Source organism: Scomber scombrus, chromosome 11 (genome assembly GCF_963691925.1).
Source record: "Scomber scombrus chromosome 11, fScoSco1.1, whole genome shotgun sequence".
In the NCBI taxonomy this organism is placed as follows: domain Eukaryota; kingdom Metazoa; phylum Chordata; class Actinopteri; order Scombriformes; family Scombridae; genus Scomber; species Scomber scombrus.
Window position 1 is genome coordinate 21,878,005 of NC_084980.1, and position 24,375 is coordinate 21,902,379.

General features: G+C 37.4%; 1 protein-coding gene across 1 annotated transcript in view; it reads left to right on the forward strand.

Annotated features, from left to right (window-relative positions):
* ak5 (adenylate kinase 5) overlaps positions 1 to 24,375 on the forward strand; it is an 89,843-nt gene that overhangs the window by 18,162 nt on the left and 47,306 nt on the right. The window contains exon 6 of the mRNA XM_062428773.1: positions 12,351 to 12,542. Within this exon, the coding sequence (XP_062284757.1) occupies positions 12,351 to 12,542 (192 nt within the window). The remainder of the gene's footprint in view (positions 1 to 12,350; positions 12,543 to 24,375) is intronic.

The following is a 24,375-nucleotide window of genomic DNA, read 5'->3' on the forward strand; positions in this document are numbered from 1 at the left end:
GTCTGATGAAGTCTTACTGGGCTGCATCTTGTGCCACTGTGCCAAAGTTGTTTCACAGGGCTTGTTCGAACACCAGCAATGAGTTTATCCACCCACGGTCATGTTTTTTTTGACGTGTAACTTAAGGAAGCACTGAAGCAGAGCATGAATGTAAATTTCAAACAACATTACATTTTACAAACTGTAGCTCTGCGTCGGCCCACAGAGGTGATTAAATGTCTGCTTGTGGGATCCTGCAGAGGGAACCAGATGGGGCTCTTCTAGACGTACCATTTAGTGAAAGATTGTGGGGCGTTTTCTCTCGACATATTCCCAGACATAACATGTAAATGGCTTGTTAATGTGTGCGACCGAGGCCAATCAGCTGGCTGTATACAGTTAGCCTGCTTCAGTCAGTTAAGCTACCAAATAGCACAGCAGGAAGTCTCCCTTTCTAGGACTGTGTTTCTCATTTCTCATTTCACACCAATTAGTGAGAGTATCACGTAAGTCCATGCACATTCATGCAATGTACTTACATGCAGACGAATACACAACGTACACACATGCAGACACACACCAATACTTTAATAATAACATAACAAATTCTTGAAACTTTTCTAGGCTACCTCTCTGGTTTACATTCAATCACATTGATTTTAGTTACGTTCCCTGATATTTTAATAATGTACTTTTGCCACCGTTGATGTTTTGAAAATTTGCTGCTCACCCAATCTGCTCATTTATTTTATATTCACATGGTATTTGTAATGCAGGAGCTGCTTTCCAAAAATAAACATAGAATATATTATATTGAGCAGGGATTCTGTAAGCATACACATGCTGACAAATAAGACAATCACATTAAAATGCATATACATGCATAATAATCTAAAGAATACCTTTGATAATCGCATATATGCATAAACACATCATACACAGAACAAACAGCTGCATAAGTGAAATTCAACATGATCCGGTTTTCATATTTGCTATGGGAATGTTTTTTAATTGTCTTGTTGACTTTGCATATTGCATTTTATAAATATTTGTAGGAATTAATGCATAAAAATAAGTCACAAAGCAGTTTGAGTCTGAGTGCTTTGAACAGTCAGTGTCAAACCGCTCAGACAGACATGATCAAGATTAAAACTCTGTTACTCTTTCTTTGTGTATATTTATTTACTTTTTTCAGATATGTTTTCTGTAAATGTATCATAGAGGTTTCCTGCTATTGAATAGCTGAGGCGGGTTGACTTACATCAAAGGAGAAGGCTGGTCTAGTTATGTATTTTTATAGTGTCAACTAATCACATGACAAGACCAAAACCAACAACATTTGTCAGGGCAGAGGGGCTTAAAATAATTTAAAAAATTACGCCACCTAGTTTGTGGGGTCTGAAATCTCCAAAAGAAATGTATGTTCAGGGCATAACTATAACTTACTACAATAAACTAAAAATGAGATTGCAATACTCAAATGATAAAACCTAAAACAAATAGATACATTTCTGCCCTGTCTGTTTCTTGATACTTAGTAACTTCCCTCCTCTGTCATTCTTACTGAAGACAGAAAGCTTTAAAAACAGGTCACATATAGTTTCATTTTTTAAGAGGCTAAGTCATTTTTTAAAACAGCTGTGCTCTGTATGCTCACCTGTGTGCTCTGAATCTTCATCTGCAGATTCTTACACATTTGATGCTCCATAAGGAACACACTGTCGTAACCTCGAGCTGTAATTATTTGTTCATTAATTGATTAATCAATCAACGGAAAAACTAGAAAGGCATCCATTTTTATAATATAAAATATATGTATATCAGGCTTTGGCTAAACAGGATTTTAAGGAAATTATATTTTCTTGGAGCTTAAAAATGCCAAACCAGATTTTAAAGCTTTAAAACTATAAATTATTCTTTTGTTCCTCTGTTAAAATCACCTTTAGATCATAAATACTGCTCCCTTATTCCATGAACTGTATGTCTGAGTGAATAGAAATAGTCTTTAACCTAATCTTCCACTCATACCTGATCTATTGCACAGCAAATTGTTTCAGGCATCGTGTATAGATTCTTCCATCATAATATCCTGGTGAGGCTTACTCTCTCGCTCATGTCTTCGTTATATTCTCTCGTCTCTCCGGTAATTGTACATTCTCTCCCTCTTTTTGTGAAGAGGCCCAAGTCTCGGCATAATGAGAGCTCGTAATGCGGTTGTGGTTGTCTCCCAGTCCACCTCGTCTGGCAGGAGATTCCACTCAGTACATGTTCCCTGTCTGAAAGCTGCCTGAGGAAACAAAAGAAAGAAACAAAATGATGTATGTGGCTGGCTCATGTACAGAGAGAGGCGTTTCTAACTAGACAGTATCCGCACAAACCCTCCTCCTCCCCCACCTTTGATAGGGCTCACAAGTGAGCTATTACTATGGTTATTATCAACAATTCCAGCTGTTTCAAACATGGAGCTGATTGGATGTGATTAAACTACCTTCCCTCAGCATCTCCACATCAGTTCAGGCTCTAAATAGGGAGAAAAAATACTGTTGCTGAACATTTGAGAATCAACAGGCATTTCCACGTTCAACGAGCCTGGAAGTCTCATCATTAAAATGATGTCCTATCTTTTATCTTATAATTCAGTGAATAACATTCCATAATAGATAATCACAGAAATTTGATTCCGCTGAGAGGATTTTTCTGGTTATTGTTACAATATTAGTTAAATTGTTGCATCAAAGGGTTGCTAAAAGGCTTGATGACAGTGTGCAATGAGGCCTGGGGGTTAGATAAGGACTACAGGAAGTTGACTGGAGGCGAAATTGTGTAGATAACACATGTATACAGATGTGTTTATAACCGTGTCCCAGCAACCGCACAAAAACAGCTCATATAATCATTGGAGATTGGACGGGAGCTGATGACCTCTGAGACAATAATGCAAAGATGCAGCAGCCCTGGGATTTACAATTGAATTAAGTGACAACTGGTTATTAAAGGGCCTTTTGTGCAGCTGAGAGAAAACATCATTGGTATGCTTTCAAATGAGGTGCTGAGACCTTGTGGTCTCGTCAGAGATGAGCCCACTTAGCAAGTGTGAGTCCAGGTTTTGGTCAGCCTCCAGCTCATTGTTGATATAGAATAGTAGGTAATAAAAAAAGACATGAATAAGGCTGGTGATTCTTTATATTTCTCTTATAAATCCCATACAAAAACCAGATCAAACAATGGTTTGATCCTACTAAGACGTTTGGTCTCATATATCTTATTCCTCTGTGCCATTGTTTACCAAAAGCAATTAAAAACACATCAGTGAGTCACACTGTTACACTGGGTGACATATTTTTACATTATAATGAACATGGCACCTTTAGTTATTATTGAGTGAATCCCACATACATTATCCTGCTGCTGTAAATACTCACTAATATGTATTAATCTGCAGCTGAAAATATTCCCCAAGAATTGCACAGTTGAAAAAGGGAAGTGATAGTGTACTGTGTATTATGTACACGCTGATGTATTCGTCCTGTCTAAATGTTGTATAATTGTACATATACAGCAGAGTTGTATTAAACAGAGAAACTGGAAGTGAAGTTTCAGAAGCACAGGTTATATTTGGGTTGAATATTTATACTTGTAATGGTTTAAATAAACAGTTCATTTTTTTCATCATCAGTTAATCAGCCAAATGCTTCGTAGATTAATCAATTATTTAGTCTAAATAAGTCGCAAAAATGTGAAAAATGTTAAGTAATGGAAAATAAATCCACTGCAGTCCAAGATGATGTCTTGATACTCCTTCAGAATCGGAAAATATTAAGTACACTTACTGAAAACAAACAACGAAGGATATATTTACATTTGAGCAACCTTTCGGGCATTTTACATCGAAAAAAATACTTTCCGACAATTAACAGTTATTGTTGTTGTTGCGCTCCATCAACTAATCAACTAATCATTTAATTCTGAACTACAGAGCAAGGGCTGTGACTAATAATTTATTTTCATCATCGATTAATGTGTTGTTTATTTTCCACAACACAAAGATATTCAGTTAACTGTTAAATAAGACTTTAAAAAAACAGAAAATATTAGATGAATATTGGAAGCTGGACAAAAAAACAGTTGGACACTAATCCATTAAGACAGGTATTAATCACCTGGGCCTGAATATACTAAAAAGACTGCAAAGTCCTTTCAAGCACACCTATCTCACTGCCGTCACATGGCCCAGTGGGGTTGCTAAAAACAGGACTCAAAACTCTACTTCATTAGCAGCAGCACCACATGTGAGACTTGAACACGGGCCAAGAGAGCAGCTTTTAACACAGAAGAAGAAGAAGAAAAGTTTGTGTTGGTGATAGGGGGACCGCTGTGATTAAAGATGAAGGGCCGAGACAGATGGAGAGGAACAGAAAGTAACACACTGAGCTACAAAGTCACAGAAAGGCTGGAAACTTTATCCGAGTTCTGGAGGAACTACAATAGTGTGTTCCTGGGAGAAGGATTAGAGCTGAGAGATCCAGACGGTAGGCCAGATACCTGAGATTTAAGTTACTGAACTCTGAACATTTCTGACTATACATCTCTATTCATTTTCTGTTGATACAAAGAAACAACACAGACATCTTACATGACCAGCTAACCAGCAAATACACTAATATCAGTCCAAGAGATGTTTTGTATCAGCTGTGTAATCATATTTCAGGCTGTATTGTGTCATGTTGTTTTTATTGGATTGTATAATAATAACAAACACTTTCCATAATTTGCAAATCAAATTCTTTGGGGACGTTTTATACCTTTATTAGACTGCAATGGTAATAACAGGAAATGAGAGGAGAGACAGATGGGGAACAATGTGCAGCAGTATTGCGGTTATGTTGCATGCATCTTAGATGGTAGTCTACAGGTCGCACCATGCAAATCAGATAAAATAAAACAAAACACTGAGTTGAATCAACAACACTTTCTCAAAAACATTTCAAAATCTTAATTGAATTCTACACGTGTTAGTGTTATTGTGTTTCCACTCCATGGCTAATTTTTGACTTGTGTCATTCATGCGTATTCAACCACTGAACTGCGTGTGTTTATTTGCCCCAAACAGCCAAAGTACTAACTGTTCATTAGCTTTAAGCAAGAAGGTTATTTCCCTTCAGTCTTTCTTCTCTCCACTGAGTCTGTGCATTTATGAAGCACATTCATAAAGCCTTGGCATACACACAAATGCTTCGTGCAACATTTATTTTTATTTTCTTGACTTTTTTATTGGACTTTGCAGGACTATACAACATTTGTATCAAAGACAAATACAATTGTCTTGTTGCGTCAAGAAACAAAGATGTATTTTTGTATTTTTGTAAAGAAGTGGGCACAAAAACGCCGAACCTGGAATAGTAATACATATCAGCAGGGAAACAAGCAGCGGAAAACAACAAAAACACATAATAATGAGGATTTCCAATAGAACATTAATCTCTCTACTCATTAAAACAAAACAAATCAAACAAAAAAGAAAAAAAAAAGAAACCCACATTGCTGCACCTTACACCTCCACAATTCATTTATTAGGTAGGAAATATCTAAAAACGTATTATTCTTGATGTACTTGAGAAAGGCCCCAGATCTTGATAAATACATTGGACCTTCCTTAGAGAGAAAGTCTTATTTTCTCCAACTTAAAAAAGTATAGCATATCCTGAATCCAGTGTGTATGAGACGGCAGTGCAGGAGATTTCCACTTCATCAGGATCAGTCCCATAGCATAGTAAAGAGGTGAAGAACATTACATTGTATGGGATAAAGAGAAAGAGTGTAAAGAGGCTGACAATGACAGACAGCACTGACAGGGTTAAGGTCAAGCTTTCAGCCCAGTATTAAGATAGTAAGTATTAAAAATGATAGTCCACATATTAAACAAGGATGAACAGAGCCAAAGTATTTGTATAAGGCATGCAAAGCTAAGTAAGTAAGTATCTGAAAAAGTGTTCTTTAGGATCGTAAAAGTCCGATAGCTGCTGAAAGGGTCCAAAAACATTGTCAATGCATTAATCTTTTAAGGATTTAACACCTGCATCACACAACACAAAAATGCACCATCTATTAGGGAAGTAGAAAATACACAATAAGAAGCTAGTAGAGACTAAATGTAAACCAAATTAATGTCTAAACTGAAACCAAATCTTAAAGGAATACTTCACAATTGTATTTTTTGTGTATAAAGATACAGAGGAAGTAATTAGATCCTATAATTTCAATGGTACAATTTACATCGATGGTTAGGCAGGTAGGAAAATTATTAAAGCTATCATATTGTAGCCAGTAATTCAGGGATCTAATATTATCATACCAAAAAACAGAAGGTTTGGTAGAGACAGTCCTGCTAGTAACTTAGTTATCCGTATTCCAGTGGTTACTGAATCCAGCCGCCCTCTACGACAGCTGGCTTTTCATCCCACATTCAACATCCTGCTTCAGATTGTTTACAGCCTTACAGATCTGAATACAAACATTCTATTTCTGCCATGTTTTGATACTTTTTTGCATGAAAGTGGTCAAGCTTAGCTATGTTGAATATTTGTAGGAACCCTTCAGCCAAGAGAAAGGTTCATTTAATGGAGTTATCCTCTGACTGCCTAACAGACTTTGTCCTGTTTGTAGTAAATATTGTGGAAAATTCTATACTTTATTTTGGATTCCGTATCGCGCAGCGCAGTTTGAGCTCAGAGCCAACCGAGTGATCCTCTGAGGACAAGCAGCATCTATTTTCATTAGTCTCCCTCACCCCATGCTGCTGCTTTGCCCTTTCAACATCACAGCAGCCATTTATGGGCCTCCACAACAGTCCTGCTCCCCTTTTATAGCTATCCCTTCATCCTCCCCTCAAGCCTTTTTACCTCCACTCCCATCCACCATGGAGGTGTCAATCTTTCTATTCATCTCTGTCAATCTACCTGTGTGGCTGTCTAAATGTGAACCCACAACATGACGCACACATCTATCCAATCCATATCGATCATCGATTGATCTTCCAAAGTGATTTGTAAGGAAAAAATGCTGTTTCCATCTTTTCAAATCTGCTGATTTAGTCTATTTTAAACAATTGTAAGTGAGTTATAATTGTAATATTTGTGTTTTTTTCAGGTAAAAAAGTCTTTCTTTCTTCTTTTTTTTAACTATTACCTAACATTTTAAACACTGAAAGATTAAATAGAAAATGACACAAAAATGAATAGATAACAAATTTGATAATCAAGCCCAGTCTTAATGAACAAAACAACCCAACAGACCAGCAGCTACTTGATTGTATTGCTCTCTTTCAGTATCAAAGTCAAAGTCCACACTACTATACGGTTTCCTGTCAAACAAAAGAGAAAAATTAGCAAATCATTATGCTTTGAGAAGAATTAATTACTGCATACTGCAGCGCAAATGGTCTCATAAACCTCCTGGTGTGAGTGTTCTGGTGAAAGTATTATTTCTGGGAGCTCCAGGGGAAGTTAAATGATGATGGGCTTCAACAGGACACGAGCTTTCCTTCCTCACATTTATTCTTTGAAGTTGCACCTCGACATGTATCTACAGGGAATTAGGAGGAAAAGTGGGAACATTACATTCACAGAATCTATAAAGGTTAACAGTGAGATGCATCTATGAGTGGAGCAGAGATGAAAGTCTTGGTTTTCTGGTTTCTAGTCGCTTTTGGACAACATTCATAGATGTTTAACCACTGTGGTTGACGTAAAATTACTTTAATACAGGTCCTTTACTAATAAAAAAGGCAACTCTTGTTAAAGTATAAAGCAAAAAGGACTAATTGATTAAATAATTGATTAATTAAAAAACCTTATTGTAGCTATTCTACTCGCTCTCATTTTTTACTATTTTAAGACCAAATGATTATTATCATTATTTGAGAAAATGATCAGCAGATTAATTGAAAATGAATGTAATCATCAGCCTTACACTGAACAAAGCTGAGAGTATGTATGGTTAAATTTAGCTGATACATGTACGGCACTGATCTAACTCTATTTGCCTGGACAAGTAAGAACAAAGCCATTTGAACCTTCCTGAGAAGTGCTCAATGACGGATAAAGAGGAAACAATCCCAGGACATTCGGCTTTATGGAGACAGATGGAGACGTCTGATAGTTAGCAGCCCCACATGCTTAGAAAGGCTGAGCAGAACAAAATGAACCAAAGGCAAACAGTAGTCTGGACTGATGCCCATATTCAGACATTTCCTTATGTAGCCGTAATGGGTATAAACACCAGATAAGTTCAATTTCAGGAGGGACTCCATCCCATTAGGTAAAGTCTGACCAGGTGGAATTAAGTATCCCTCACTCAGATGGAAGGTAACTATAGCATTCAAAATCTGTACCTAGGCTTTTGTGTCTTTCACTAGACAAAATGCAAACTCTTCTAAACTCTTCTACTGCTTGTTTTGTGTGTCTGAGACAGTATCAGTATCATCTGGCTTTTTATATTTTGTTTCATAAAGGATGTTGACTTTTCTCTCCACATCACAACAGGAAGTCACATTTCAAATGCTTGATTTGCTGCCATTAGTTTATTTTTCATCTTCTATTTTTTTTTCTTTTCTTTTGATCGAGTGCATTTAGCAGAACATCGCTAAAAGGGTATTAGCTGCTGTGTTTGGCACAGTGGCCAGGTCAACATCTGTGTGCTTATGCACCTTATGTCTGGGTGTGGGTGTCTTTATGTATTTCTGTGTGTGTGTGTGTGTGTGTGTGTGTGTGTGTGTGTGTGTGTGTGTGTGTGTGTGTGTGTGTGTGTGTGTGTGTGTGTGTGTGTGTGTGTGTGTGTGTGTGTGTGTGTGTGTGTGTGTGTGTGTGTGTGTGTGAGGAAGCCTAGAAACCTACCTCATGCTTCCTGCCCTTTAAGCCAGAGATAGTATCGCTGAAGGAACTGACGGCATTAGAACAGTTTCTGAAAATAGATGGCTTTTTACTCTGATGTGATGTGATGATAATACATTTCTGGAGACATTTTAATGATGATAAAACTAATAACTGCTGTCATAAGAAGTGGTGCCTGATTCCTGCTCCACAGTACTGTACAGTATTGTTTTGAGTCCCGTTGCAGGAGTGGCGTGTGCCTCAATAAGTAACACTATTATATCTATTTTTTGACTCTGGCCCTGCACCAGATCAAATGCAGACTCTGGAGTGTTCATCATGTATTTCATCTAACTGAAACACTCACAAACGACAGAGTATGAATAGTATTAAAACACTTTGATGCTTTTTATAGATGAAAGTTCCCAATGGTGAGCAGTTGTCAGGCTCAAGATGAGGAGAGTGTTTAACAATCCGTCCAACACAAGGTGTCTCACCTAACGAGGTCAGAACCATAGAAACCAAGTTATTTTAGTTTGGCGCGTACAGACGGATAAAAGCTCAATTTATATTGTCTGATCTTTAAATACACAGCACACACGTCATCCCCTGTTATTTTACAGAGCCGGTGGTTACTGAGGAATGTCTTTGTGTGGTGGACTTTGTGAAAAGATAAGTGGTCAAGCTCATTGGCCTTTCATAAATGAAATCTCTATTACTCAGGCCTCAGTCAGTGCTATTGCTGTTATCTGACCTTTTCCTTTAAATTAGAGTAGTTAGTGTTCATTTTCCCACCATTATATCTTGGCAACAGGTACTGCATGCCAGTTGTAGTTACAGTTATTACATGAGGTCTTGATTGCAGTAAATTAGCTTCACAACATCACTTTGCTGTGTTTTAAGAGGATATCTTGATTATTTATGCGCTCAAGGCTGCTAAAACCACTTCCCTACAAGTTCCCACGCATACACACATACCAGGTATCATTTGTCACATTTGCTGTTGCTTAAAACATCCCCAAACCTCATGTGGCTTTGACAACACTTTTATATGCAGTTACATCAGATTTTGTCATAACATTTTATCTTGTGTAGTGAGGCATAAAAATGTTGAATTGCATATTATCTTTAGAGGAGAAATAAGTAATAACATTTTAACAAGTCATGGGCCCCAAAAGGTATGAGAACGATCATGCAGTAGCTCAGCTAATTAGAAAAACAAAAATCATTGAAAAACTATAATCAATTAATCTGCAAATATTATTAATTTCAAAAGTTTTACTGCTGGACACAAGATGTCTCCTACTTCACTGTAGAGTCCATTCTCACTGTTTGTGCACTGGAGACTTCAAGTTTCCATATCACTTGTGTAAGTTGCAACTTGGCCCACGATTGGCTCCCAAACTAGTTGTGACTTCACAAATCCTTCTCGTTGACCCGCCCATTGAAATGAGATTTAAATTAAGCTCAGAGAAACTTTGCTCCTTCAGCAGATGAATGTGACAACAGCCTTCTAATGTCAAACTCTGCACATATATCATTCTGTACAGTGACGTTGAAACATCCAATTGAAGAAAAACACATGTTAAAGTGTACTGTAGGGGGACTTTAAGAAAGCAGTGAAGTCAAAATAGATCATTTAAAGTAACGATAAGTGGTTGAAATGCTTCAGCCACAAGACAAAGAGACCAAGTCTGAACATCAACAGTATTATATAATAAAATATTGTAACAATATCCATTTTTATATGATTCAAAATAATTATCATAATAAACTTTTCTTGACAAAGTTACAAAGTCCTTCACAGAACAAGAAGAAAGAACTAAAGCAACAAATACAAACACCAAGAGCTAATAAAAACACTGGGGGATAAAATAGATACAAATAAAAGTGGGAATATAAAAACACAGCAACATATTAAATATTCATGAACACTTTCCTACAAAAGAATGTTTTAAGAGGATATTTAAAAGACTGCAAACACACTGCAGTGGTATGTCAGACCAAAAACCGCTGGACTATATGGTCTGTCTTGAACCACATATTAATTCTGTTAGTTCATAGTTTGACAAAAAATAGATTTTTAAAATCTAAACACTTGATACATTTTCAAAGATGGTATCAGATTAAATTTGCAAAGATAAACTCATAATTGTTTTTTCTTAAATGAACATTTGTAGCAGAACAGGTGAAAAAATGCACAAAAATAAGCAATAATTATGTATTAAGACTAATCATTAACAGGGCAGACAGACAGACAGACAGACAGTATGTGTGTTTTGAGAGTGTTTTCCTATCATTGATCATGAATGTCTTTATACTTCCACTCTTTCCATTAAAAAGGAGCTTCTTCTATTTCACCATTGACTCTGAGTTAAGGAAGAGGATTTAGATTGAACACTACCATATATATCCTCCATGTTTCCTGCGGATGGGATGTGATGGGATGGGATCGATACCGGGGAGACAATTTGGTAGACAAGCAATTCAACAAAGGCAGAGGAGATCACCCACTCCATCTCTGGAGGAGCCCTCTCTTGGAGTCATACCCACTGAGCTAAATGTCTGCTCCTACAGTCATAATGATAAAATAGCAGCTTAGGCAGCCTTACACCCTGTAAGTTCCTGTGAACTGGAAGTTGGAGCCTTCCCGAGTGCATTTCCCATTCCACATAAAATTATTAAATATTCTGTCTTTCTTCAACAGGGGCACCCAGCAGAGTCAATGTAATGACCCTGCTTGGAAGAAGGATTTGAGGCAGTAGGAAGTCAGAGGAAGTGCTTCAGATTTTGAGCAGTTTGCTTCTTATCCAGCAAGCTTCGAGAATAAGATGTTACATCTTGAGCTGTTGAATTAAACTTCATGACTAGTTGGTTCCTTTTCATACTTGATCTCTAAATAGAAAAAGTGCAGAAAAGGCTGAATGTGTGATAGCACCTATAATATAATTTACTGTTACTCATACTGTTCATCACAAGAAAGAAATTGACTTTCGAACACTTTCCTGTGATTGTCTGCGATCTGTTTCTGCTCGGGCAAACACAGCAGGTTGGCCAAAACAAAGAAAGGCCGACTGTGTGGCATGTTATAATGTTCTCATCTCCTGCTGGGAGCATATAGTATCATCCTGTTTGACTCATAATCCCACCTGTATTAAAACTGCATGATCAGTGGAACCATTTCAAGCTATTTTCAAAGTTACAATCTTGTTTCAATCCAGTGCAATTCAGATGGTGGCTGCCAAATTCAAATATCCAATCTATTCAGACCTAACTGAGAATGAAGTCTTTATTCTGTGTGAAAAGCAGTTTTGACATTTTGACCTGAATGGATTGGATTTAAAAAATGAGACTGACCTCACTTTCATTTGTCTGGTTTCTGGGAGCGCACAGCTCTAAGACTGAGCCTCCTCGACGTCATCACACACATAATGAATGAAGTCTTAGCTGAGCGACAGGACTGGCTGTAACGTTTCCACACATGCCTCGTCTCTCTCCTGGTAGATCTGCACTCCTGACCTGGTGGTGTTCCTGGCCTGCACCAACCACCGCTTGAAGGAGAGGCTGCAGAAGCGAGCCGAGCAGCAGGGACGACCAGATGACAACCCCAAGGCCATAGACCGCCGCCTGACCAACTTCAAACAAAACACCATTCCTCTGGTCAAGTATTTCCAGGAGAGGGGCCTCATTGTCACGGTAAGGCTGATTGAAAAGTTGGTTTGTTTGTGTTTATATTAGAAAGAAATACAGGAAAATATTATGTTAACAGGCCATTATCCCTATATGCGATGCTCGTGCTTCGTGCTAACACAAGAAGGAGTATGTAGCAGGAAAGGGTGTTTGTGTGTGTGGCACTTCTGATTTTTATGCCAAAGACAGCAGTTCCCATCCTATGACAGACCAATAAATATCATTCACATTATGTGGAATAGAAAGTAGAGATGGGAAAGACTCTTATGGGTACAATTCATGCTGTTGGTCACAATACCAACAAAAATGAAATGCGAAACACCAACACTAGCCACAATATTTACACAAAAGGAATATATTCTAGTTAACAAATGAGTGTGTAAAACAGACTATTAATGACTACTAATAACAAGTCTATTTTGAGCTGTGAATGAATAACAATAGTCATCAAAGGTTGAGTGATTGTATGATAACAGAGTCTGAGTCATTTGAGAATCAAAAAATACTATACATGGTCAATCGTCGTGCAGTGAGTGCAGAATACTCTCTTTTGCATGGGCGCCGTCTTCACACAGGAGAATAAAAACTGAAGCGTGACTAAGCGCAAAAACAAGGCAAGCAGTGACATTAACATAAGACAAGCAGTAAGATATGACCACAATTCTCTCAAATCTGACCACAGCAAGTACAGGTATAGTTAGTGGTGGACTCAATGAAAACTTAATCTAAAACTATAATCAGCTAAAGAAATCTGTTCCAGTTGCTGTCTGTTTCATTATTTACCAAGCTATGTTTTGTATTTCTAGGACAAGACACTCCTGAGATTTAGTGAAGTGGTGGATTTGCCTGTACCGCAGACGATATGTGAGATATATGGGCTGTTTTTCCAAAAGGGCTTTTATAAATAAATACTAAAGAGTGCAGGTCTCCTCTGACAGAGGGAAGGCCAGCCAACACTCTTATATAAGTCACAATGATGGGTCCTAAAGCTGTCACCTATTATGTATCTCAGAGCGCTGTGATAGAGAACGTCTAAACAGAACAAATGGCGGAGCATGCATATTAATAACACCATAGTGCAGTGAGATGAGAGGGAACAGAGACAGAGAGAAACAGTGTTTATGTCTGTACAGAGAGTTTAGCTCCTGTAAAATTTATTTTCCATGAATAATGAAATGCTGACATGTGGCATGACGGTTTGTTTGCAATTTCAGATGTTTTCACATTATTTAGTGCCAATACAGATGTTGGAAATTGTTATACAAAGTTTGTAAGTTAAAATCGGTTATTTTTTATATCTTTTAACCTGTGAAAGCTTAAAAAAAGCTTTTTAATGAGGTCACTTCTACAATACCTTTGACCAAACAGCACCAATATTAGGTCCACTGACAGTAGCTTTTTCCAGAGATTTCAACCATGGGAGCTTAGTCGCTGTTAAGATTTAATCCCCAGGACGTCTTGTCTAAGTTGGCTTAAAGGATAACATTTAAAGACACCCTGTAGAGTCTATGACCTCTTGTAGCACTATGGAGAAGTTTATTCATGAATGGACGGCTTCTTAGTTTTGTCATTGTTTCCTAATAAGTTATGGTCTAGTTTCAACTCTTCTTCAATACAGCGTGATGTTAATTTTTTTTAATTATTGTCCTATTTAGAGTAAAATAGACAATAAAGCAGGGTATGCTTTAGTGCATGGCTACCTTGTGATTGACAAGTCACTACCACAGCAACAACATTAATTACGTAACCATGGGGTAACCCCAGATTCACAGAGTACAGGCGTAGCGGACGCTTTTTTAGCGTGTTTCTAGTTTGGTTGTACTACAAACCCTCTAAAGGAGTCGGCTGTTCAGTTTTTCTGGTGGACACGTTTTGTTTTAATGGTTTTCAGCCAGTTTTTTACTAGTGAATTAACATTAGCATTATCATACCATAGACTGACTGCACCGTGCTAACCAGATTCGCAGCTAGAGGTCAAAATATTGTCACTTCTGTCTCCAAAAATCAAAGATGAAACTGTCAAATCACCATACAAGACTTCAAAACGGCACTCTAACAGCAACACCAGTGGTTGACGTCACGGTGACTATGTCCATATTTGTCCATATTTGTCTTTTGAACTGCGGGCAAAGGAAGTGCAAGTGTTTTATGAGGAAGGAAATGCATTCGATACAGTTGATAGACCTCAAGGACGAAGATTGTTACAGTGTAATGTTTGATGAGTAACGCTCAATGTTAAGTCATTAATTGGGGTCTAGAAGTCATGAATCTTTTCTAACTTTTTTTTTTAGCTACTGATTGCTTTGCAAAGTGAAAGGCATATTGTAGTTGCTGGAATAGAGGACTCTTTTAATTACAGACTACTGGGATCTTTCATTAGAGTGTGTGGTTTGGTGCAGACAGGCATAAAGTTTCCCTTGGTACATGTGCGCTGGGTGTTAATAGAGCTTTTGACTCCTGCAGTCAACAGGAAACGGCTTCCCACTCTTTTAGCAGGAGTCTTATTGATCTGTCTGAGTCTCAGCACAGCATTGTCCACCACACAGCAGAGGGATTACTGAATAACTATTCTACTGTATTACTGTGGGATTTTCTTTGTATGCTTTTAGGCTGTTGTCTCACGGCATTTTAAAATAAAACACTCAGGATAATCTCTGTTAGATCTTACATTAACATTCAAAAGAATGAAAATTAAACCAGATGCCCTCCAGAAGTCGGTGCCTGCGATTTATGTGTCAGTCAGATCTCTCTCTCTCTCTCTCTCTCTCTCTCTCTCTCTCTCTCTCTCTCTCTCTCTCTCTCTCTCTCTCTCTCTCTCTCTCTCTCTCTCTAGCTTTATGTGCTTAAAGCTTTAAGAGTATAACTGAAAATGCTGGTGAAGTGAACATTACTCTAGATACATTATAATTAAGCCTGTGTCTGTACTGTTATTGCAAAAACATGTTTTTCTGCTGTGTGATATCTTTTCCAATTACTTTATACTCTGCCTCTAATACTGTGCTTACTGCATCCTTGTCTGGCTCGCTCTTGCCTGCTGTCTCTTATTTCCCTACAGTTCCCAGTTTTTGAATCTTGCCTCTTGCAATAATTTTCAGCCATATATTCAATCTTTGGTCCATTTTCTGTCTCTGTGTATCTCTCTACTAAAGAAAGGAATCTCTGTCTGTATGTCCTTCACGTATCTCTTGAATCATTCATCCGAACGAATGGTTGGGGACCCAAGCGGGTCAAATAAAGTGGATACCTTTATATAGGTTATATAAGTTACAGTCTTTGATTTTAAAAAATCCCTCTTTGTGTTTTGATGAACAGTTTTGTCCTGTTCAACTGCAGTGGAAAGATTGTAGCAAAAAGAGAAAATTTGGCACAAAAAGATATTGACTTGAGACTTCAGATAGACTTTTAAGTACATTTTTTGCATGGATTTTGTTCCCATCACTCAAAGCGCATTTCAAAGGGAATTTTAAAATTGTTATTAAAACAGGAGTATTTATAACAGCAAGAAAAAGATGCTAAAGTTGTACAGTTGGGTCAAGGTCATTCATGGTATCTATTCGATGTGTCTTCTGTTGTAATTCAATGAACCCAGAAAGATGTGTCCTTGCAAGGAAAAGTAGGGTTGTCAAAAAAAAATATTGCTTTGGTATTGGTATCACAACGTGTGATTCATATAATATGGCCTTCACAGTTACCAGGTCTCAACCTAGTTGGCAGCACAGTGGTGCGTCTGTTGCCTAAGGCTGGACGGTATGACCAAAATCTCATATCCTGATATAGGTTGTTTCATATAGATCAGTTGTGAATGCATGGACGCTCAAGACTGTTTTTGATTGTTTTTTGCAAAGTGAGGGACATACTTGATAATGTCAGCTCGCACATCGTACCTGATGGAGTTGACGCTCATCGACCAAGACATGGTTCACTATTGTCATAGCAACAAGATTCTGGGTTCAAACCCTACTCTGGCTTCCTCTCACAGACCAAAAACATGCAGGTTAGGTTAATTGGTGACTCTAAATTGCCCGTAGATGTGAATGGTTGCCTGTCTCTATATATGTTTGCCCTGTGATTGACTGGTGTACCCAGCCTCTCACCCAATGTCAGCTGAAATTGGTTCCTGCTCTCCCGCTCCACCTCTAGAGGATAAGCAGTAAAGAAAAATAAATGAATGAATTCACATTGTACGGGCACTTGTATCTAAAAATGTTACCTAAACAACCTATCAAACTGAGAACCAAAGTTGTAAATTTCATACAGATGAGATATATCTTCACTTTTTTCCAGTGATGACTCTGTGAGATAACCATAACACTTCCAAACAATATAATTGGCCAGAAAAAAGTAGGTGATATGTTGGCAGGAATGTGCAAACTTTAAAATTGTTCTTTTCACAGCTTTTTGGTTGTTGGTAGGGCGTGCGTTGCGTCAGACACCTCACAGCCAGAGAAAAGCTGCATGCCTGAACTATCATAATGCTACATTCACACTCTAGTGTGCGGTAATCAATAGAGGTTATAATATTATTTAACTGTCTGTCTGCCTTTTTTTCCCAATAAAGTAATGAAAAATGTTGCTTCAGCTTTAAGCCACAGTAAAGCGCTCTAGATTCAAGATAAGTAAAGGTGGGACAAGACATGATTTTGTCCTCATTTTTTAATCAAAAGCCTGCAGAGTGTCTTCTCTAAGAAACACTCCAGATGGAAAACAATGACTATATATATAAAGCACTTGTATAAACCAGCATTTCAAAGCATTTAAGGTTAGAACAAGAGTGTAAAAAAAGCTTAAGTGCAAATTGCCTCTAAAATGCACAAACAAGTAGATTAAAGGAGGTGTAATGTTATCCCATCTCTTAATTGTACTGTGACGTGCAGCAGCAGCTGACTAAAGCTTTTTGCTTAAGACACAAGATCACTGCAGAAGTGACTAAATAAAAAGCACAGTAGTATCTGTAAAATTAAGGACAGGTCTAATCTCTGCAACCTTCCTGAGGTGCAATTTATGTTTGCTGTTGGCTTTATTGCAGGTTAAAGACTTGGTGCTACCTAATTAGAGAAATGCTGAGAGTTAAACTAGAAAAGGTGCCCATGATCCTCTGCACAGATAGGTCACATCGACAGCCACTGAAAGCAGAGTATGAACTACAAGGGACCCGGGGGGGTTGGTCCCTTTTAATAAGACATGAGCTCCCCTGAAAAATATTGACAATATGCTATTTCTGCCATGCATTTATATCTTTCTATGTCTTTTACATCATGTATCATGTGTAAAATTAGACTATTATTAATGTAAGATTCATGCATGAGGGTGATTTATCACTAATTCACTTTAATAAAGATAGCACCATGCATGCTATTCTAGCCATCACAATTGAAGCCTGACAGCAAAATATCATAAACTCACTTTTACTCAAAAAGTGAAAAACAATATTTTGGCTTCTGCTGCACTGATATTTAACATATTTGAATTGAAACTACAACTTCAAACATTAAGGAGAAACTTCAACACAGTTAAATATACATTAGAGTGTTCCCTTCTTAAAGATTTTGAGCCAACATGTATGTAGATGTTTCAACATGACCAGCTGAATTGTAAATGTAAAACTGGAGCTGAGATGAAATTGAAAAAGAGAAAAGCATCTCCAAGTCCTTCCTGTTGTCCCAGTGGAGCCAACTTAATTAAGACACAGTTACTTAACAAGTCTGAAGTTGTAAGTCTGCATATGCATATGTACGGTGTGAATCTGCAGTGTTTTATGTGGTGTAATTATCTCAAATAAAACCCTCCATGGATCCATGAGATTACTATAAGACTTTTGAAGCTAAATACCTATGGATAAGTGGATTCTGTAACTACATTCATGATCCTTAATACGATGGATGTTCTTCTTTTCATGTTACAGTTACATTTCAGTTCCTGTCCAGGATATTACACAGTAAAGTAACACGGTTCATACATTTCTTAGTGACTCTTGAAGATATGTAGAATATTGTAAACATTTTTGCACAAGTAATTTTATCCCATACAAATTAGTCATCCACAATTCCCTAATGCTCATTTAAAAGTGGATTAAACAGTTTCTGCATTTGTAATCGGAGCATTATATGGCGCTGAGCCAAACTTTTTATTGCTGACTCTAACAGTAAGTAACAGTGATTCAGGAATGATGAAGTTGCTCAGCTAATACCCATAATGTTAATATAATGTGCTTTAAATGTACAATAATGTCCATTTATAGACCTTTTGTTGGTTTAGTAGATATAAATCAACAATAATTAACATAGACATATAACTCATAGCTTAAGCAATTTCCAATTATATCAGTGAAGCAGTAACAACACTGAAAACATTTAAAACTTACAGGTACATTGTCCTTCTGCGATTTTGACATGTATTTTTGTAAAAACACCTGGGGAATAACAAATTTCCTCTCCTCACACTTGTGAATGAAAGAGGTCTGCAGCCGGAAGCCATGTGATTTGAACATTTCAAGAGTTTATTGATGGATTGTCCCTCCTGTGAATTGCTACTTTGAAACTCCACTTCCTTCATGCAGCGTTCTCGGACAAGCAGCATCACTCCCCCTTCACTCTCAGTGTGTCTCTTGCCTGTCAAATTGTCACTGCAATCACACACAAGCCCGACGCCTCGGAAATCAAAGGTTGGCACAGACTGAAGTGCTCTAAAGACAACTTCATGACAAATGATGTCCGTGCTGAACACTTGGGCGTTCTTTGTACTTCAGAAATAAAATCTTGACGAAAGAAGAAAAACAATATTTATATTTATTCATGTGTGGAGGATTGCTGCAAGCTACTGAACAACTACGTGTTGTTATATCCCACGTCACCTAACTGCATGTGTGTTTGTGGGTGTTAGTAAGTATGAAGAGCCCTTTATCTGAACATCCCTATTTATTCCTCCTTGTCTAAGTTTACAAGAGAAAACCTTCCAATCAGAGACCAACATCAGTTCTGAAAACATGAAGCCACAACAGGTGACAAAATATGATCTTTATCTGCATGAAACTGATGTGACCACATTTTTTAGTCTGCCTAATACTGGCACAGAATATTCCAATATGCCTGACATGGAACTGTGTGATTTTCTGAAATGAACGTGAATGTCTCTGCTTAGATTAAGACATAAAGGTCTTCTTGCAGACATTAACTCCTGAAGCAAAAGGAAAGATAAGTGCTGTGCTTGATTATACGATAAAGCCATGACTGTCTCTTATTATTATTACTGCCAATTTTACTGCTATCACTGCTGTGTAATGGATTACAAGTTATGAATCCCCTGTAAGCTCTGATGCCTCAGTTCTTGGCTGTTGGTCTCACATTTAATTAATTTTCTGTCCATTTGTAAACTGCAGCTGATACAGTATCCCTGTCAGTACTGTGTAGTGTTTTAATGTTCATGCCAAACCAAGTTCTCAAAAGGAAAGTATCTACTTTGGCTAAACTGCCCTCTAACAGTAACTATCTAGAACTATAATTAAATGACACTTATTAAACTATATTGCATTTATTGGAAATGTTGAACAAGTAAAAAAAGAAAGCTCAACTATATCATTATAATTAAAAACTCTGATGCTGAAGCCACTTTAAACAGGAAATTCTGAACCAAGTCCTTTATGAATTCATGCATGAGCTGTGATTATTCATACCTCATACTATGGAGGTAACCAAGTAGCCTTAACAGAGAGCTGGGGTTTGTGTGTAGCAGATAGTTAAATATGAAAATAAAAGTGATGTTTGTTTATGTACTATATTATTAGAGATAATTAAAAAGACTTTACTGTGAAAATAGAGTTTAACAAGTGGTAAAGCCATCCAGTCTCAAATACTTGAGGGGGCATGTGCTCATTATGTTGAATTGGCATGACACCTCTTCATGGGTTCATGGGTGGATTTATTAAAATAATCCCACATTTTCCCGTGGTAAATGGGTTTCTGCCTTCTTTCTTGTTTCACTACTGGATTCTCACTGCTTGACATGTAGTTGATTTCCTTACCATTAAAACAATGCTGATTACCTTGAGGGGAATCACCTGTGTGTCCTACTTAAAAGCAGCTGCACTGCATGAATGTGATGAGGGCCAGAAGGCCAAAAACATTTTGTCTTCTGTAATTAAGTAATGTGTCATTATTGAATGTGATCATCCTGTGTCATCATTAGTGAAAATAATAAGGACAACAAACCAATTCTTCTGAGCGCAGTAGAAGCTCTACATGTAGGTCCATTACGATGCCTCTTCATTCAAGCTTTGTCTCTGTTTTCTAAGTTTTTTCAGTATCTTTACATTAAAAGTCAATCTCAACATTTGTAGGTATGAATATTCACCTTTTTCCAACCTGCATCCAGTGGTGAAAGAAGTATTCATATCCTTTACTTAAGTAAAAGTACCAATACAGCAATGTCAAAATACTCCATTAAAGGTAAAAGTCATGCATGAAAAATCCTACTTAAGTAAAAGTACATAAGTATTATGAGCTTGATGTAGTTAAAGTATTGCAGTAAAAGTATTGTTTTCGTCCCTCTGAGTTTTAATGTCCTTAAAAACTGTAAAATGAGTGAAAAGTCTTTAGTTTCCGTCTTATCTGATCACTTCCTGATTGGATAAGTTTCTCCCTCCTCGTCAGTAATTATCCCAGGAGACGGACTCAATAGTTGCTTGACTAATGAATGCAATAACCTCTGGGGCTTAACTGCTTTCACTCAGTGAAAGGCTTCTGTGTGAAAGTAATCCTTTCATTTCAAATGCCACGTCCAATATGGGAAGGCATAGTTCTATAAAAGAACAATCACTGCTCTCCATTGTCAGCGCTGAATTTGAATGACTGAACTGTCAATACTCACGTCTGCGAGTCTATTAATACTCACTGTTTCATTGAATTAACTTCCAATTGCTGTCATATGTTTGGTTTAATTTTAGAGCTGCTGCCTGTTGGAAAAATGTGGGATTTATGACATTTATCCTGAACGTGACATTTGGATTTTCATGTATAAACGTGACAGTGACGAAGACGATATATGAATGACAGCCTCATTCTCGTGTAGGATGACTCAACTCACACGATGTAACCTTACAGGAAATTGAAGCACGGAGAGATAATTGTTTGTTTCGGCCCCGATACGAGCCGTTCGGTCATTCTAGGAAAAATGGGCGATCTAATGAAGTATTCCCTGAGCGAGTTCAGTTATAGCTTCGTTCCCACATGCTGCTACTGTAGATGTCACACAGATATACACAAACAAAAGAGATCTTGCTCCATCTTTCTGGGTCTGTTATCTCTCTGGGGATGGTTACAAGGTATTTGTTTATTATTCCTGAAATATAAATGAGATACCGGTGCTGAAACTTATCAGTACCAGATAAAGTAAAAGTATGAACATCTGTCTTCATGTTAAACAAAACAGAGCTGACTTGAATTTTAAGGTATATCTCGCTTTGATATAGACTGACTGGAATACTTAAAATTGGTATCTGATATTTGTATGAAGCTGCACCGTCTTTTATAACTTAACCACAAGAAGTCTGTTCATTTTTTATCTTTTTTTATAGTTATATTAATTTATATTCTCTTCTATTTTCTCTTCACAAGAAAGAGTGACAACACTGAGCTTTATATAAACATCAAAAATACTGGAGATGGACTTCCATGTGCTGCTAGAATCGATTCAAGGTTTTTGTCAGCTCCAACTCTTGAAAAACTTCATTCAAATGATCAAACAGATTATAATTAATGCACGAAACATCTTCCTGAAAAGAGTAGTGGCTTCTTTTCAAAAGGAGCTGCGGCTTTAAACTGTCTCAAGGCTTTAATACTCCTTCATTGAGTCATCAGCTTCCTTTAATCTGTCTTGATTCGTGCGATAATGGATGATGGCTTTTACCTCAACTCACCTCATACATTTAGTTTATTATAAAGAAATGTCTATTTATACTTTATATGCTGTATGTTCAGTGCATGAAACTAAAATGATATGTTAATGAAATGTTTGACAAAATATATTATGTATAGATAAAAATATTTATGTTCACTGTAGGGTTGTGCATATTAACTAATGTCAATTGACGAGGTGATCACTTATCCTCCTGCCAAGTCTTTTTTTTTTGGTGGTATGTGTCTGGTGGGAATTGTTTAAAAATACATACATTACTACTACTACAATACTACATCTATATCTTCGTACATTTGACAGAGTGCTCCTTTAATGCTTATCATTGTGCACCACTCTGCTTTTTAGATTACATCCAAGCTGTGGCTGCTTGAATTTCAAAACACTTCTTTTTCTCTACATTTTGGCCCTCTGTTCAAACCTAAACAAGTCATTTTCACACCCAAAAACTCAACTTTTCCAAACTATCCCAGAGTGAACAATTCAGAAAATGAACCGAACTGAGATGTGATCTGGAGCCGTGTAACAGAAAAGTAAAGGAGACACTTTTTCGTCACTTATGAAATAGTGATTTGATTCATGCTTCAGTGAAGCTCTGAAGTTACTGGGCAGTGTCAGTCCTGCTCCTCTTCAGATGTTGAACAGTTTTGTCCTTTACCAAACAATTTCCCCACAAGGTCCTTCTGCAGAGCTGTTCTGCAGCTTCAACAGCCGATTAAGTTTGCAGAGAGGTCATGAAATTGTTCTTCTTTGCTTTTTGTGCACTTAAAGGATTTCTTGTTCATGTTGGCTTAAAAATTGAAATTGAAAGTTAAATCTTGTGCTATCTTGCTAAGCACAAGATTTAGCTGTGGTGGAGCTTTTCATTGTATCACACCATCTTCCTCAGCAGAGATTACAAACTCAAAATTTAAGAGACAGATTTTGGTGTCTCAGTGTGAAAGAAAATCTTCACAAAAAAACAAAAAATCTAAGTGTAGACACATTTTATGTCACACATACAGTAAATGGCATTTTCAGATTCGTTGGACTTAATGTTAACAGTTTTATTAATTATTATTATTAACTATTGGAAAAATTGCACTATGCAATCTGTTATAAACACACTTTGTTCTTCCTGCCCACAAAAGCAATTATGTGCACTGTTAGGGAAGCTATGGACATATGGACATCCTCAAATTCACTCTATACATTATACCTTTATATATGTGCATTATGATTCTATTGTTTTTTCGAGTTTTCTGTTCCTTGTATTCTGCCTGTTGTAGAAACACTGTAATTACTTTGAATCAGCCAGACAACGTTTAAGCCTTACCCCAAAGAAGCTGAAGCCATTAATATGACACTTACCCTGAAGAGTCTCCGGCAGCCTCTTCTTATAAGCATAAATGAATTATAACAGAGCCTCTTTGCTGGATTAGGACCAACTTTTGGTTATAAACACACTCAGATCAGTCTATTTAGCTGCTCATGATGCCAAAAATGGAGCGTTCTGATGTGTTTTTCGAATGCCATGCTCTCTGGGGAATCCTCAGTTTGATCTCATCCTCCTCTTCTGCAGGTATAAACTCACAGGGCCCTCTGGGCTCAGGGGACTCTCCCACACAGTAGACATCAGATACTGGTCTCTCTATCTCTCTCTTTTTTTTTTTAGGCTGTTACCATGGAAACCCACAGAGGAAGCTGGGTGTTGGTTATGGACTATTCTTATCTTGCCTGACCTCCAGCAATCATTTATTTGATTTTTTTCTGTTTTCAAGTAAATATCCCTGATGGGATTCACACACTTGAAGTCAGCAGTAAACGCTGAGCGCAATATGCCATGTGTGTTTAAATTTGTACTTTTTTTGTATGCACGGTTGCCTCTCACCCTTCAGCTGTTTGTCATCTGCTCTGACGAGAGCAGAGGGACAGTCAAAAAGCAGATTAGGAA